The following is a 15,307-nucleotide window of genomic DNA, read 5'->3' as shown; positions in this document are numbered from 1 at the left end:
TGTCCCAGGAGGCTCTGACTGCCTGACAGTCTGAGGAAGCATTGTCCAGCACTTAATTCGTACAAAGGGCTAAACTCTGTGGGTGGTTACCCTGACAAAACTGAGGGAAGCATTTGGTTTAAATGTAAGTAGAAAGATGAGAATTATTGTAAACACTGCAAAATACAATGCAAACAGAACTGCAGAACAAAGTAATGAAACAATGACTCTTTCTCTTAGGGAGTTAGGGGTAAAAGTTTATTTTTTCTGACTTTTGACAGGAGTTTGTGCTGTTTTGTACATCCTTTCCTGATTCTTTCCCTCTTGCTCCAAATTCCTGGCTGGCATTTTTCTTTTCTTGGTTAGCAGAATTTTTTTTGTTCTGAATTTAAACTTTGCCTTAGACTTAGTGTCTGTTTTGATCACTGTAGAATCCACCAAGGTGGGCTGGCACTTTGAAGCAGTGAGTGTTAAGAAGCTGAGCCTGGGATCCTAATGACCCCTATTGGAGGGCTGTTCTGAAGAGTCTCTGGCCTGCTAAGCAAAAGTTATGATTTCTAAATGGTGTCTTTCAATGTTATAATTTGACTTGTGTAGAAATTGAGTCTCTGAAACTACCTGTCTGCAGGTCAGATGTATGCTATCTTAATGTCAAATACCTGTATGTATTGGTAGGTGGATGTTGCTACTGTAGGGTTTTGTTGAAAGAGCAAAGAGTACCTCATAGATATTAACTGAACAGTTAATACTTCTGCTAATTAGGTTGCATATTCATTGCCTCTTTATCCATAGGCTAAAAGTCCAGGGATAACACAACCTCTATGACATCAGGAAAAACCTGGTTCTCTTAAAGAATATGGATAACACCATTTCAGCAAATGTGGGAAAGCTGCTGCTTTCAGAATATTTGCAACGTGAGCTACTCTGTATTTAATATGGGAACATATTATCTATGAACAAGGTGAAATTCCTGTCTTGTGTTTTTTCTTCAGTTTCACTGTATTTGACACTTTAGAAGAATAATAGAGTACATAAGGGCAACTGCCTTTACTCTGTAGAGCTGATGGAGCCAGAACCCAACTTTGAATATCTGTCTGAAGGTGGCAAGGTAAGCCTGTAGGAGACATGTAAAGATAGTTACGTCCCCAAACAGAAGCAGTAGTAGTGGTGCTTCAGGTGCTTTGACACTGAAGTGCTGATGATAGTATATGCAAAGTTAAGTGAAATAGGGAGAAGCCCCTGATGCAGCCATCTTCCCCTGAGTTATCTTTGATTAATCATAATATTTGGATCATGTAAGGGTAAGAGTATAGTTAAAAGTAAACTCTTTAATATTCACAGTACCTTCTTTTTAATATCCCTCCTGTGCAATGGAATTCCAGTCTTGGCATTCAGTTGTATACCTCTACTGATGGGCAGCCAGCCCTTGCTGGGTTTTGAACTGAGTTCAGCTATTCCTAATATCTACCTCTTGGTTCTGCTGTTGGCAGCAATAACAACAACCATAATGAAGGCTGGATGCCAGTTTCACTTTGAATGCTTCCTTTGGCATATTAGAAGAATTGATTTAAGGAGGACTGAAACTTGTAGAGCTATGGAGTTCTAATGGGTGACATTTTCCATCTTGGAAGATCTACAAGAACAGAACACTTGTGGTATAAGAAGTGTCTTTGGATAGTTGTATTTCCATTGGAGCTCAGGACTGAAGATATGTCTGACAAAGTGTTTGTAAACTATATTTGATCATGTCTCCTTGTGTGATGACCTCCTAGCTGAGTAGAGCAGTTCCAGAGATGGTAGTCCTCTTCATACTTCTGCCTTGGTTACAATAATAGTGTCTAATACGTATGGCAGTGACTGAAGTGAGACTCTGTAGACTAGACAATGGGGAAGGAATATCTAGCTCTGTTGTATCCATTTTGCTGTGTGTGCCTAACTGATGTGCCTTGTGTACATGCTAAAGGGAATTGATGGCACTCACCTAGGAGGCAGTGTTCAAGGGGTTTCAAAACTCTTTTTGGTAAGACTTGATACAAAGTTTTTGCAGTGGGTGGTCTCTGGCATGTACAGAAGCTTTTGTTTTATTGGAGAGAATGTGATGGGATGAGATGAGAAAATGTGGTTTTTATTTTCTTGCCAGTTTGGAATGTTTAGAAGTCTTATCAACTGACTTGGAGATTCCCCTTAAAGTAGATGCCCTGCTCTTCAGCAGTAATGTTGTGGAAGGAAAGGGCAAAGTACTTAGAGTTATTGAGAGAAAAACAGCATGACAAGGTGCTTAAGAGAAGGGAGTCTGGATGAGTTGATGTCAGGTCATGAAGCCAAATTTTAAGGGTTTTGGATTTAAAGAAGTCCTTTATAGAAAAACTTGGTTGTAATCAGACATACTTGCAGTTAATGTGTATCCCCACATTCCATAGCAGGCTTGTGTGAGAAGCTTATTTGATATTAAGACTGTTCTGCCTTCTGAAACAAGGAAGAAGTATTATGTTGTTCATTATACCATAGTGAAAGGTATTACTGCAACGTTGGTGAACTCACATTAGTATAAATCTTGAGACAAATTTAAAGGATCTTACACAGTGGTTCTTGAGCAGCCACAGGCCTCAGAAAGGTTCTAGTGGAATTATTAGGAAGGAACTAAGTGTGGATGGAGGGGAAGATTACTGTGGATTACACATCTGGTTCTAATTCCATCTTCTAACACATCAAGAGGTCAGAACTGATGGCTGCACAGCTTGCCCATTCTGTCTGCAGTACTCCAGACTCTGAGGAAGAAGCTTTCCTAGGCTGGCTGCATAGCCAGATCTCCTGGAGGTAGTATGGGGGGGGAATAGGCTCAACAACATATGCTTTTGTTGCTACTTTCTGTATGTGGCTAGCTTCCTATGTGAGTGTACAGAAACCTAAAAATCCTGGGATTGACTTTTAGTGGTTTATACAGTGGAAAGTAAGAAAGCAGGTACTTCAATCTCCTCCACTACTGAAGAGAATCAGTTTCAAGAGGGTTTGCTCCAGATCATGAAGAATGCATATGATGGTTTAAAGTGTTCAATGTGACAGCATTTGTGTTAGGATAGGGATCACTCTATGTGGAAGTCTTGCTTGAGATACTGTCCTTTATTGAAGTATACACCTGACATTACTTCAACCCTTCTGCTTGCTTGAGAGCTGCTTTTGAGGAAAAGTATTCCATTCCAATGGAACAGCTGACTTCTCATTGAGTGACAGCACAAAGCTGTAATCCCGCTAAATTTGCCGGGGAGAACAACAGCCTCACCTATCATTATGAGAAACTAAAGTAGGGGATATGGTTACTCAAAGGAGACTAACTTGGCATATGTTATACAGAAGGATGTTTTGAGTTTGTTCTTGAGTTATGCTGAATAAGCAGAGGACTCCCTAAACCAGAAAGACTGGTTATTAAACAATACAGTGTAATAAAGACAAGATTCCACCTTTTATGTTAATGGAAGTTTTGCTGTTTTCTTTGGGACAAGAAGTTAATTGTTGGACTATGCAAACATCTGGATTTTGTCTGGTTCAACATGTATAGTAGCAAAGCTAAAGAGAAGAAATAGTCCAAGTTAAACATGCCTTCTCTAGTCAATGTGTTTGACAAATTAAATTTAATCTCGAGTTTGTTCTAGGCTTGCATGTCATATTGGCTGGAAGAATAATCTGAGTAGGAGAGTGAGCTTTGACAGAAGCTGAAGTAATGTTATTTCAAAGGAATTAAATCAGTCTCTGCCTTAATGTTGCCAAACCTACTAGAACGGTTTAGAAGTCATGTGTTAGAAATGTAAGACTTGAGCTGAAATTTCTATTTTGTTTTAGAGTTTTGGTTTCCTCATCTCTTTAGTTGATAGGTATACTGATCTGTGGTACAACATATGAGATGTTCACTCCCCGATTGCAATGGCTTTTTCTTTTTCTGTTAAAAACAAAGCCACAAGAACAAAAAACCCCAGTAGAGCTTTCCTGGGATGAGGTCAGAATCAAGGGTTTTTTCCTGAACCATTTGGTGTAGGTAGGCTCTTCAAATATGCTGTTGGGCAACCTCTTTGGACCTAGTACCTCATATTCTAAATGAGGAGCACAGCTGCTGCATCATGTTTGAGTATCAGTTTGTGAAGAAAACCAGAGTATTATTTCCTAGCTAGAATTAATCTATCAGATGAAGCACTACTTAAGTGCTCTCCTTTATTGTAGTGGCTTATGTGAAACAAAGATTGAGGGAGGATGGTGGGGGAAGGGAGAATCACTGTAGAAAAATGAGATTTCCAGCCTGTAAGGGCAGAAAACTGTCTTGAATTCAACTCGTACAAATACAGCTAGAGTTTGCCTGCTTTTTGGTGTGATCCCACGTGTTTGCCCAGCCTTCACTATCCTCAAGCACAGGTTGTGTGCTTTGAACCTGTTCTTGTTTGCACAACTGAGGGACCTGGGCTTGAAACATAAGTGGTGCTTTAACTTAGGCTAGACTCTTCACTTTGCAGGTGGGATGACTCAAGGAATAAAAGTATTACAGTATCCTTGTAAGTCCCTCCTGTCTGAGGAAAGTGCTGTGCCCTTCTAAAATTTGTTGGGAAAGCTTTAAGTCTTGGGATAAAGGTGTAGGATGCTAGAAAACAACTCGCACAAGGACTGGAACTTGTTTAAGATGTGGAACTTTGAGAAACTTCAGTTTAAAAGCATTAAACTGAAATTGTCCAGATGCAAGTGAAATACAAACTTCTGAGCATATCCAAAAAGGAAATATTAAAGTAAATTTTCTTCCCCCGATCCCAAAACACATGACAGACTTTCCAGTAAGCTTACTTCAAAAGTCTTTTTTTACTAGATAGGTCCTGAGAGTGGATGGACCAAGGCTGAACATCCTGGCCAGCTGTTGGAAGCTGTGATGGTTGATATCTTTCTGTACATGGAAGACTGCAATCCTGGACAGTCCCATCTCTGCCAGAGTTTCTAAGGTTTTCAAATTTTCTTTGTATTTCTCAAAGCCAAGTATTTTGGGGCTCTCACTTAGAACCTGCTAGGCTTCCGGTTCCATGGCACGAAACTTGGCTGAAGACTCAAACCCATGGTTGATGTTGAAGATCTTGTGGCCCTGTAGGCAACCTGTCATGAAGCTTAGAGTCTAGCCATGACTAAAACCAGGACTTGGCTCCAGCTCTGCCTCTACTATGGCTGGTTGTACCAGGTTAGAGCCTGAAACCAAGGAGTACATCAGTGAGGTTAAAACTAGGAAATGTGAAATGATGCTTTCCAACAGCAACAAAAATGTCCAGAAGTTTATGGTCTCTGCTAATGTATAAAATGGTATGGTTCTCATGTGGAACTCTCCCTAGGAACAAGTTGCTCATCTGTACTTAAAGACAGGCCTTCTCCATGGGCTACAATGCCCTCAGAGATATACCTGCTTACCCATAGCCACAGTCCCTTCAGAAGTGTGCTTGCTCCAACATGGCCTTATCCATGGTTGCAGTTCCTTTAGGTATGTACCTACTCTCTTGTGGGCTTATCTGTGGCCACACAGGCTGAGGTGCTCCATCATGACCTTATACACAGCCACAGATGCTTCAAGGTGTATCTTCTCCAGTGTAGACTTACCCTTGGGCCACAATCCTTTCAGAGGTATACTTGCTGCAGCACAGATATAACCACAGCCACAGATGTACCTGACTTGGTGGGGCCACAGACCCTGTGCTGTGTCCTGCTCCTGTATGGACTCATCTACAGGTCACAGTCCATTTGACTCAAGTTCACACTGGCACTGCAGCCTGTCCAGTGAAGCAGCACAGAAGCAGCAGTGATGCCATGGCTGTCTGCCAGCTCAGGCCCATCACAGCAAGCAGTGAAAGCAAAAAAGGAGCCACTAACAAGGACTAGAATCTAATGTACAGTAAGGCAAGCCCTAGGGTGGGCACAGAATCCTGCTGATTAATAGCTAAACAGCAATAACACCTATAAACCTGATATAGCATGTTCCAATTGAACCTGCCATTATCTCAAACCCTTTGAGCCCCATGTTGGATACCAAAAAGGACTAGAATGGTTTAACCCCAGCTGGTAACTAAGCACCACACAGCTGTTCACTCACTCTTCCCTCATGGGAGTGGGGAGAGAATTGGAAGGGTAAAAGTGAAAAAACTTTTAGGTTGAAATAAAGACAGTTCAATAGGTAAAGCAAAAGCTGTGCACACAAGCAAAGCAAAACAAGGGGTTCATTCACCACTTCCCATCAGCAGGCAGGTGTTCAGCTGTCTCCAGGAAGGCTGAGCTCCATCACATCTAATGGTTGGGAAGACAACTGCTATCACTCTGAATCACAGAATGTTAGGGATTGGAAGGGACCTTGAAAGATCATCCAGTCCAATCCCCCTGCCGGAGCAGGAACACCTAGATGAGGTTACACAGGAAGGTGTCCAGGTGGGTCTTGAATGCCTCCAGAGTAGGAGACTCCACAACCCCCCTGGGCAGCCTGTTCCAGTGTTCTTTTACCCTCACTGAGAAGTTTCTTCTCAAATTTAAGTGGAACCTCTTGTGTTCCAGTTTGAACTCATTACCCCTTGTCCTATCATTGGTTGTCACTGAGAAGAGCCTGGCTCCATCCTTGTGACACTCACCCTTTATATATATGTAAACATTAATGAGGTCACCCCTCAATGTTCCCCCCTTTTTCTTCCCCCCGCTTCATGTACTGAGCATGATGTCATATGGTATGGGGTATCCCTTTGGTCAGTTGTCCCAGCTCTGTCCCTTCCCAACTTCTTGTGCATCCCCAGCCTACTCACTGGTGGGTGGTGCGAGCAGCGGAAAAGGCCTTGACTCTGTGTAATCACTGCTCAGCAGTGACTAAAACATCCCTGTCTTATCAACACTATTTCCAGCACAAATCCAAAACATAGCCCTATACTAGCTACTATGAAGAAAATTAACTATTCCAGTTGAAACCCAGACATTGCTTAAAGAAATTGCTGGGTGATCTGTGCTGTATGACCAAACCTAGATAGATTTTTTTTTTTTTTTTCTTCTAACAGTGTATTCAAAGTGTCTTCAAACTTGAAATCTGCCAAAACAGGAGTAAGACATTGCATGTGCTGTTTCCTCCATGTCTCTACTCCAGGGGTGTCAAACTCATTTTCACTGGCCGCCACATCAGCCTCGTGGTTGCCTTCAAAGAGCCAAATGTAATTTTAGGACTGTATAAAGGTAACTACTCCTACAATGTAGGTGAAAATGAGTTTGACACCCCTACTCAGTTGTTTTTTTTTTTTGGGGGGCAGCTGCCTGCAGTTCTAATCAGCAGCAAAGCTGCAAAACAGCAGAGGCACCTCTGTTTTGATCTGTAGTGGACTCTTGTAGATTTGTTGCTCAATAGGCTTCCACTTTCTCACATTTATGTCACTTGTGTCCCTTACTCTCCCTTTTCCCCTGGAACATTACTAAAGCACATTACTCTGGTACTGCAATGCCTTGGTTATCCCCATCACAAAGGGCTGTGCTGTTCTGTTTGTGCTTATAATGTACCCAGATGGTGAATAGAATGAGTGACCACCAAGCTCATTTTCACTTGTGGGGTCAGACCTTTCTCTGCTAAATAACACAAGTGTTCCCAGCTGCTGTGCAGCTGCAGGGAGTCTGCTTTCCTTCACAGGCATTAAAAAGCCTTTAATCAGTGTTTGTTGTTTGTCAGCAGTGGTGTTGAGGTGTGGAGAAAAAGAACAGATATGCTTTGTTGGCAAAGTTAACTTCATTCTAACCTCTTATCTTTCCTTTTTCTTTTCAAGTCTGAAGAAGCAGAAAGTAGTTTGGGAAGTGGTTTCTGCAAGCACCTGTGTAAATGTATTTGCTCAAGGAGGAGGTTTATGTCTTTATACAGATATAGCGTTTGACATAAAAAGATGCTATGAGAGCTGCATTGAACTGGAAGCTCTTTAGGACAGGGACTCAGGCTGATGTAGAGCTGTTGCAAACTCCCTTGATGTAAGGAAATGCCATGAAAATGCAAATATTGTTTTCTGCTACTATAATTACTTATGCTTATTTTGATATTGAGTCTACATTAATTTGCAATCCTCATCAATTTTAACATTTCCCTGGAAAATAGATTATTTCAGCTAGTTTGTGTGTAAATTTTTGTGGAATCTTGTAGTGGGGTGGGGGTTTTTTTGTTTGTTTGTTTTCCTCCTTCTTCTCTTCTTCTTTCTTTCTGGTTTTAATAGTTCTCTCATGGAGGAAAGGGGAGGAGAGAAAAGGATTGATACTTCAGCATCCAAAAGAAACAGGACTGGGTTAAATGGGAACACAGGTATCAAAAAGAAGCTCTGAGAAATCTCAGAGCTAGGACAATTATATCTCTCTTCTTTTTAAATGAAGCTGGGAAACCTGATGGTTCTGCACATGTTTTTGCAGGGTTACTTTTTCACAGCATTGTGATCAATTCACATTGTGTGTCTATATACCAAGTGTAGCTCTGTGAGCATTGATTTTGTTGTTTGCAAAGCCTGTTTGTGCAGCTGTCCTGAGGCTGGTAGGATCACAAGTTTTGATTCGAGCACCAAGGATCATGATAGGACATTTGGTGTTGAAGGTGGAATACTTTTATCTTTTTGTGCTTCCCCTGGTTTGAAAGGACCAGAGAATCGTCTTACTGTCTTGTCTGTGTCTGGGGAGGTTTAGTGGCACCCTGTGTACGTTCTCCAGCACTCTGCCTTGCTTAGCAGTATCTCCGGTAGCAACCGAGATGCTCTGTTGGAGGAGAGCTGTGCTGCTTAGTCGACAGGGGAATAAAGAAAAAGGAACAAGTAATGTACAAATGGTAGTCCCAGCTCTTAAAATGGTAGATTCAAGTGCTTTCTCCATGGGCAGACATGTATTTTGGCATTCATCCAGTGTTTTTCTTCTTCAGGTGGCTGAGGCTTCTTACAAAGGAAGGCAGTTCTGCTCTTGGACAGAGAAACTGCTAGAAAGAAAACTCTGAGCTGGTCAGGAAGGGATGGGCAGTTGAAACACCTAGTATGTTAAGTGTCTCTGGGTGTCCTGTGGTGATCATCACTTCTGTAGCATGAACGCCTGCTGTCTAGAAATGAGTCAAAGAACCACCATTTTTACTGTCTGAAAGCTGGCAGGTCTGCGGAGCAAAGACAAGGGCTCTGAGTTACAGGGGAGCAGGTGTCCTGCTCTAAGGGGGAGTTTTTGAACCCTATCAGTAATATCTTCAGAAGAACCAGCCTTTCTGGCAGTGCTGCCTGATCACATGAGAAGATCCTTGATCAGACAGGTGTGATCATGGATCCTTCTGGAAAATAACACAGACTTGTTCAGCTAAATTATAATTGTAAAAAACAAGCACCATCTTGTGCAACTACATAAACCAGAAACTTTTTTGGCAAGGCAGGTGTGGCATCTTCACTGTCTGGAAAGCACCTAACATGCTGTGTGGGCTCCCTACTCTAATCCAAAGTACAAATGCTAAAAAGACTTTGATTTTTTTTTTTTTTTTTTTTGTAATAATGTGGTTCTTGGCTTAATTTGGGTAGGCAAGAACTTCACAGACTGCATTAGAGCACTCTGCGTGTTTCCTCAGGCCCTCATAATTAATCAATGCTGAGTTCTCCTTCCACAACCCTCTGTGATGAGGCACCGAAGGAAAACTGTTCCATAGCTTTAAGTTTAGCTCATTTGTCCAGCCCTGAGAAAGACTTTCTATTCTTCAGAGATGCCCTTTCTGGAAGGAGAGGTATTCCTGGCCTGAAAGGCCCCTATATACTTGGCACTTTGATATAGGCTGCAGAAGGCTTAGGTGTGTTTTCATGATACAAACTGAGTTTTCAATAGGTTCATAGTATGGTTTGATGCTGGGAACCAATATTCTAGCTTTTTTGGTGCACCTCTGGATAACTCTGATCTGTAGAATTTGGTTTCTGACACAAGGAATTTGCAAAAAGTTTCATGCCGGTAGCTCAGTTCCTCAAAGCGGTGATAAATGGCAGATGCATGTGTTCCTTCTAAACCAGAATGGCGGCTGTGTTTAGCTGAATATTTAATCACTCTATGTGCCCCATACTGTGCTATCAGATAGCTCTGCTTTTAAAGGCTGTTTATATAGACAGTGAAAAGCCTGACGAGTCTTTCAGGGTCTCTGACATCACATGCTGGGAGGAAATGTCAGCATCTTCAGTCTGCTGCTTTTTGCTCTGTTTACAGTCATTGGTGATCTTTGCACCTCAGGGGCTTCAGAAAGACATTACTGTAGCCAGAGTAATTCCAAGCTAACTTGCGATAGTCCAGCCCCTGACAAGAACTGGGCAAAAATTTGGTCCAGCTTTACAGTGTTTTTATAGTCTAGTCCAGGTCTATATAAACTATTTAAAATTGCCTTCAGGTTTAGATTTTCCAATTTCCCATTTGGAACAGGTGTTGCCAGGTTATAGAAAGTGTTGCAGAAAAGGAACAAAAACATTTTAAACTCTGTGCTGTTACAAATGTTGGCAAGTCTCTGCCAGATGAGATTTTTAAAAACGTTTGCCCCTCCCAAATTAAAACAAGTGCAGACCTTGCTTACTTTTCCCAGCTGTCATGTTTAAATAAGGTTTTTATTAATGCATAAGTCTTCAAAAGATCCAGCAGTACAAAGCTAATGTGTTCTTATATGAAAATATGCAATTTCTCAATTGTTTTTCATCTCATTTAATTGGAGAAAGAAAGGGGTGAAGAGTTGGGTTTTTTTTTTTTAATGTCAAAAAAGCAAATTTCAGAGATGCGTGTTCTTGGAGTGGTTAAAAACCAACCTGAACTAGGCTTCAGGCGATGTTTTTTCAACAGCCTTAATCTCAGTGTAGAGCAGACAGCTTTGTAGGCAACTGTAACACCACGGTGATTATGGCAATGACTCAGACTTCCCTGTAAGGCATCCAGCTATCAACACGTGTGGAGTGCATGGTGCTGTGCATGCAGACCGGCTGTCAGTCAGTGCCCACTTCCCAGCCAGCTCCCAGCTGCTGTGCCAGGTGAGATGTTGGTGTTTCAGAGATGAATTCTGCTCCCCCGGGCTTGTGAGAGGCTTAAAAGATGGGAGCTTGGGAAGGGGAAGCGCAAGGCAGGTTTATCTTCCCTTTTCTTTGTGCTCATGGGACTTGTTTCAAGAGCCCCCTGAATTCTTCCTGTGAGCGGGTGATAGGGTTTGGGTAATAGTTAAGGATCAGACTGGTTAACCACTAAGCAGGGTAGCATGAGAAGTGAAAAGGGCTGCTGCTACTCTTGTGTCCTGGTGAAACTCTTCTGATGGTAATGGAAAGAGAACTGGCAGTCAGGGTCCTCAGGAAAACAGTATGAGCTTGGGAAAGAGACCTGGGTATCCCTATAGGCAGCTCAGAGTACAGCTGAAGGTACAGCAGTAAACTACTGCCAGGTGTTGGGATTTACAGGGAACAGGTGGACAGAGAATGGGGACTTGTTCATGTGCATTGGGGGTTTCCCCATCACGAAAAGATGAGGCAGAAGCCAAGCTGTCTTCAGAGAAGGCAAACAACAACAATCATGGTATGCAGATCTTCTGGGAGAGGAATTGGGAGACCAGGGTTATTGTCATTGAGAGACTGTCAAGAAAGGGGTGACATGTTCATACGGAACAGGCTGCATCTGAACTGAGTGCTTGGGAAGAAGAGCTATTCAGAAACACGAGAAATTCAGACTTCTGAAAGGAAATGGCATTTTACATAGTGTGCAATTAGATTGTGGGATGCATGGAATGCAATTGCCAGCTGGGCAGGAAGTCATCAGGAAGGAACAAAATGTGTGTTTGGGAGTGGGCAGGTATGCTGCTGCAGGTGGTATCCACAGATGACATAAGTAATGATTTTAAAAAACAAATAACTGGTGATACAAAGCTGGCCACATCCAGGGTTCAGCTACCAAGACCAATCTTGATAGGTTATTTAGGTTCCTCTAGCCTCAGTGATAAGTTTCTTGCACCTCTGACTAAAATTGTCTGGTACCGGATATGTTTGCGGCAGGGTGCTGGGCAAGCTGGGCTGTTGTGACTCAGTGTTGCCCTTCCCGTGTGGGTTGTGTTTGGCTTTGCACATCTTCTGTTTTCAGAGGTGAGACAGGGTGAGTAATGTTTCCATTCCATTAAAGAAAATGAAACAGCAAAGACCCTTACTTTTTTTAAAGATGTACGTGTTTCATTTTAAGTTTCCTTCAGGCAAAGTCAGCTTTGGTAGGTGGCTTAAACTGCATTATAGACTATATTGCTATTGTCGTAAAAAACAAAATACACCGTGCTCTATTTTGGGAAACCAAACACACCCACGCTTTTCCTCTTTTTTTTTTTTTTTCTTCCTTCAGTTTTTAATAAGCGACCGTGACAGAGACCCTCAGTGTAACCTGCATTGCTCCAGGTCCCAGTCCAAACCCCTCTGTGCTTCTGATGGCAGAACATATGAGTCAATGTGCGACTACCAGAGAGCCAAATGCCGGGATTCAAGTCTGAGTGTGACACACCGTGGCCGGTGCAAAGGTAGGTGGATTTCAAGTGCCTTTGAGGGAAGGAATGTGAGTCCTACCTCATAAGAAACTGGACTGTTAGACCCTTGAGTGTAGTACCATGCTCTATGAGTAATCCGATTGAAATTGTGCATTTGTGTTAGCATGGGTGTCTGAGTCTGGGTTTAAATGTCAGAAGTAAGAAATGACTGAGTTATCAATGAAAAAAGGCAAAGGAGCCAAAGATATTACTGAAAGAGGGCCAAAATATGTGTCTGCAGAGCAGAAGGAGCTGAGCCCATAGAAATGCAAAATCAAATCCTGAAATAAGAGTTCTTCCTTGCTCCCTGTGCCAGTGAGGAAGTGAAATACATTTGACCGATAGGAATATGGAGTGGGGAAGAATGTGTGGTGCACATTAGATGTCTGCTCCCCTTTTCAGACAAACACAGCCTTTCTGTACTGAGCTAATTAAGCAGACAGAATATATGCAAGGATTTACATTGGCTCTTTTTTGCCTGCTGTTACACATGACATTATTTCTCTCTTGATTGAGCTCTTCTTCATCACAATCTAAAGATGAAATTGCAACTTTAAGGAGTATTGGTGTCTTGCTACACAAATGGTTTGCTTCTGCAGTGAAGTGAAAAATCAAGTTCGCTTATTTTTTGAGAGCACAATTGACTCAGAGGGCAGGTGGCACAGATGTTTCTAGCAATTGGTTAAAGTGACAGGAGAAACTCATTAAAATCTCCATGGAAGGATAAATAGGCATATGTTTAAGCTGGACTTTTGTTTGTGAAGGCTTTTCTACTATTATTAAAATGTCTTTGTCAGAATTACTTGTTCTAAAATGGAAACCCCTTTTTCCATGTATTGACAAGCTTTATAGTTCAGGTGAATTATGAGCATGACCTCAAGTATTGCTCTCATTTAAACTATTTCTCATTGGAAAAAAAACTTACTTGTATGATTTTTTTTTTTTTCACTGCTGCTGGATTGCTTTACCGCAGCTTCTCTCCCGTTGCATAGAAAAAGGTTTTTGAATCATGCTGCTTCCTCAGTATTGGAAATCCAGAAACCCAAAAAGTGGTTGGACTGTTCTTGCAAGTGATGTATTTTTGAGTATCACAATAAGAAGTGGTAGGGTGGGAGTCCTGCTTTTGCTTTCATTACTTGAGCAGAGTGGCTTAAATAAGTAACTCCATGGCTGATATTGGCATATAAACTGATACTGTTCATGTGATCTGAAATGTGGTACATCCATATGTAAAAGTGACTGTTTCTGGAAGTGAAGAAAATGCTGATTGCCAAACTATACAGCCTACTGTATATTGTGATTGCAAAGAAGTAACTAAAAGTCTTTAGTTACTTTAGTAAGTCTTTGTCTTAAGCACAGGTACTTTCTGCTCTCTCAAACACAACTGAAATGTTTAGCTGATATGACTAGAGTTCTTCTTTCCTTTTCCTCTGACCTTGTGGTACTACACACTACCTAAAAACCTGGGAGTGTTTGACAACTGCAAGTTTTGCTTTTAACCCACTAACACTTCTGTGAATCCCTTTTCAGTGAGATTCCTTTGTCACTAAATTATCTGAACTCCCTCACTTGCACATCAGAAAGGGTTAAAAGTCAGGAGTAGCTTAAAATGGTCAAACTATGGCATCCATGACAAATGGAGCCTCATTGATGAGATTCCAGAGAATAGTTCCAGATGGCGTAGCTGTGCATAAAATACACAGCCAAGTACTCCTACCTGGATCTTTTGTCAGCAGGCATCTTAAGATCTGATGTCAAATAAGAATTCTGCCTCAAAATTTTGCAGAGATGAAGGACAAACACTTGTTAAATGAGTCTCGGTGAGCTGTCGAGATTATGCAGTGATTCTTAAGGTGTATTACATATCTGTGGCCTAAACCATATTTAAGTTATGTTAACTGGCTGTTTTCTAGGAACTTGTTTGTCCTATTTAATTAAAAAGAAAAGGGGAGGAGTGTTAAAAACTCCCCTTGAGATTTATAATGGTTAGTTTTGAAAGTCTACTGGTATAGACTCTGTTCTTAGATCACAAGTCACTATGTAGAATGAACCTATCTCTAAGTTACTGGTGGGAATTGTAACAGTCTTCAGCTCACGTATTTGGACACCTGGATGAACAAGCTCTTTGGCTAATGTGCTAGAAGAGGAGGTCTCCTTCTGGTTAGGGATGGGTCATTTGAAGGTAATCTTTCTCCTCTACCTACTGTTGTCATTGGACAGGAGATGATATTTTGGAATTATTCTTTTTGTTTGTTTTTTTTTTTTTTAAATTTTTTTTTATATCCACTTGCTAGATCCATGTTTTGTCTTTGAACTTTCTCGTTCCTAGTCAGGCGAGAATAAAGTGGGTCCCTCTTTGGCAGTGGTTAGTCAATAGAATCTTTCAGTCACTTTCTGAATTTAATCATGCTCTTAGGTATGCTCCAAATAAGTTAGGGAACTCTGGAGTAGAAATGGTATGCAGATATCAAAGGTGCAAGTCACATCAGCATAAAAGAAGTTGGAGATTCCACATAACGGACTTGTCAGAATTGAAGTGGAAAACAATGGGGAGAGTGAAGAATGATTGACACCCTGTAAAATAGATGGGCATGGTTTTGTAGTTTGCTCAGGTTCCATTTTTGCCTGTCTTATGCAAAGACACGGATCATTTGCTGGAGTAAGTGTGTCTGAATCTGCTGAGTTGGTGTAGCTGGACTGCTTCATGTCTGGTGGGGACCTGGCTGGTATGTGAGACAGTTACCTAATGCAGTTTGAAATAGTTCAAAAGCTGCTTGAATCAGTTTTTGCACTTTG

General features: G+C 41.5%; 1 protein-coding gene across 5 annotated transcripts in view; it reads left to right on the top strand.

Annotated features, from left to right (window-relative positions):
• The window catches only part of SMOC1 (SPARC related modular calcium binding 1), a 132,800-nt gene that overhangs the window by 28,208 nt on the left and 89,285 nt on the right, over window positions 1–15,307 (top strand). For all 5 annotated transcript variants that reach the window (XM_065839873.2, XM_065839877.2, XM_065839875.2 and 2 more), the window contains exon 2: window positions 12,334–12,505. In XM_065839873.2, the coding sequence (XP_065695945.1) occupies window positions 12,334–12,505 (172 nt within the window). The remainder of the gene's footprint in view (window positions 1–12,333; window positions 12,506–15,307) is intronic.

This window comes from Patagioenas fasciata, chromosome 5, assembly GCF_037038585.1.
Source record: "Patagioenas fasciata isolate bPatFas1 chromosome 5, bPatFas1.hap1, whole genome shotgun sequence".
Taxonomy (NCBI): domain Eukaryota; kingdom Metazoa; phylum Chordata; class Aves; order Columbiformes; family Columbidae; genus Patagioenas; species Patagioenas fasciata.
The sequence above is the reverse complement of the archived record's forward strand: the minus strand, read 5'-3'. Positions and strand labels throughout refer to the sequence as shown.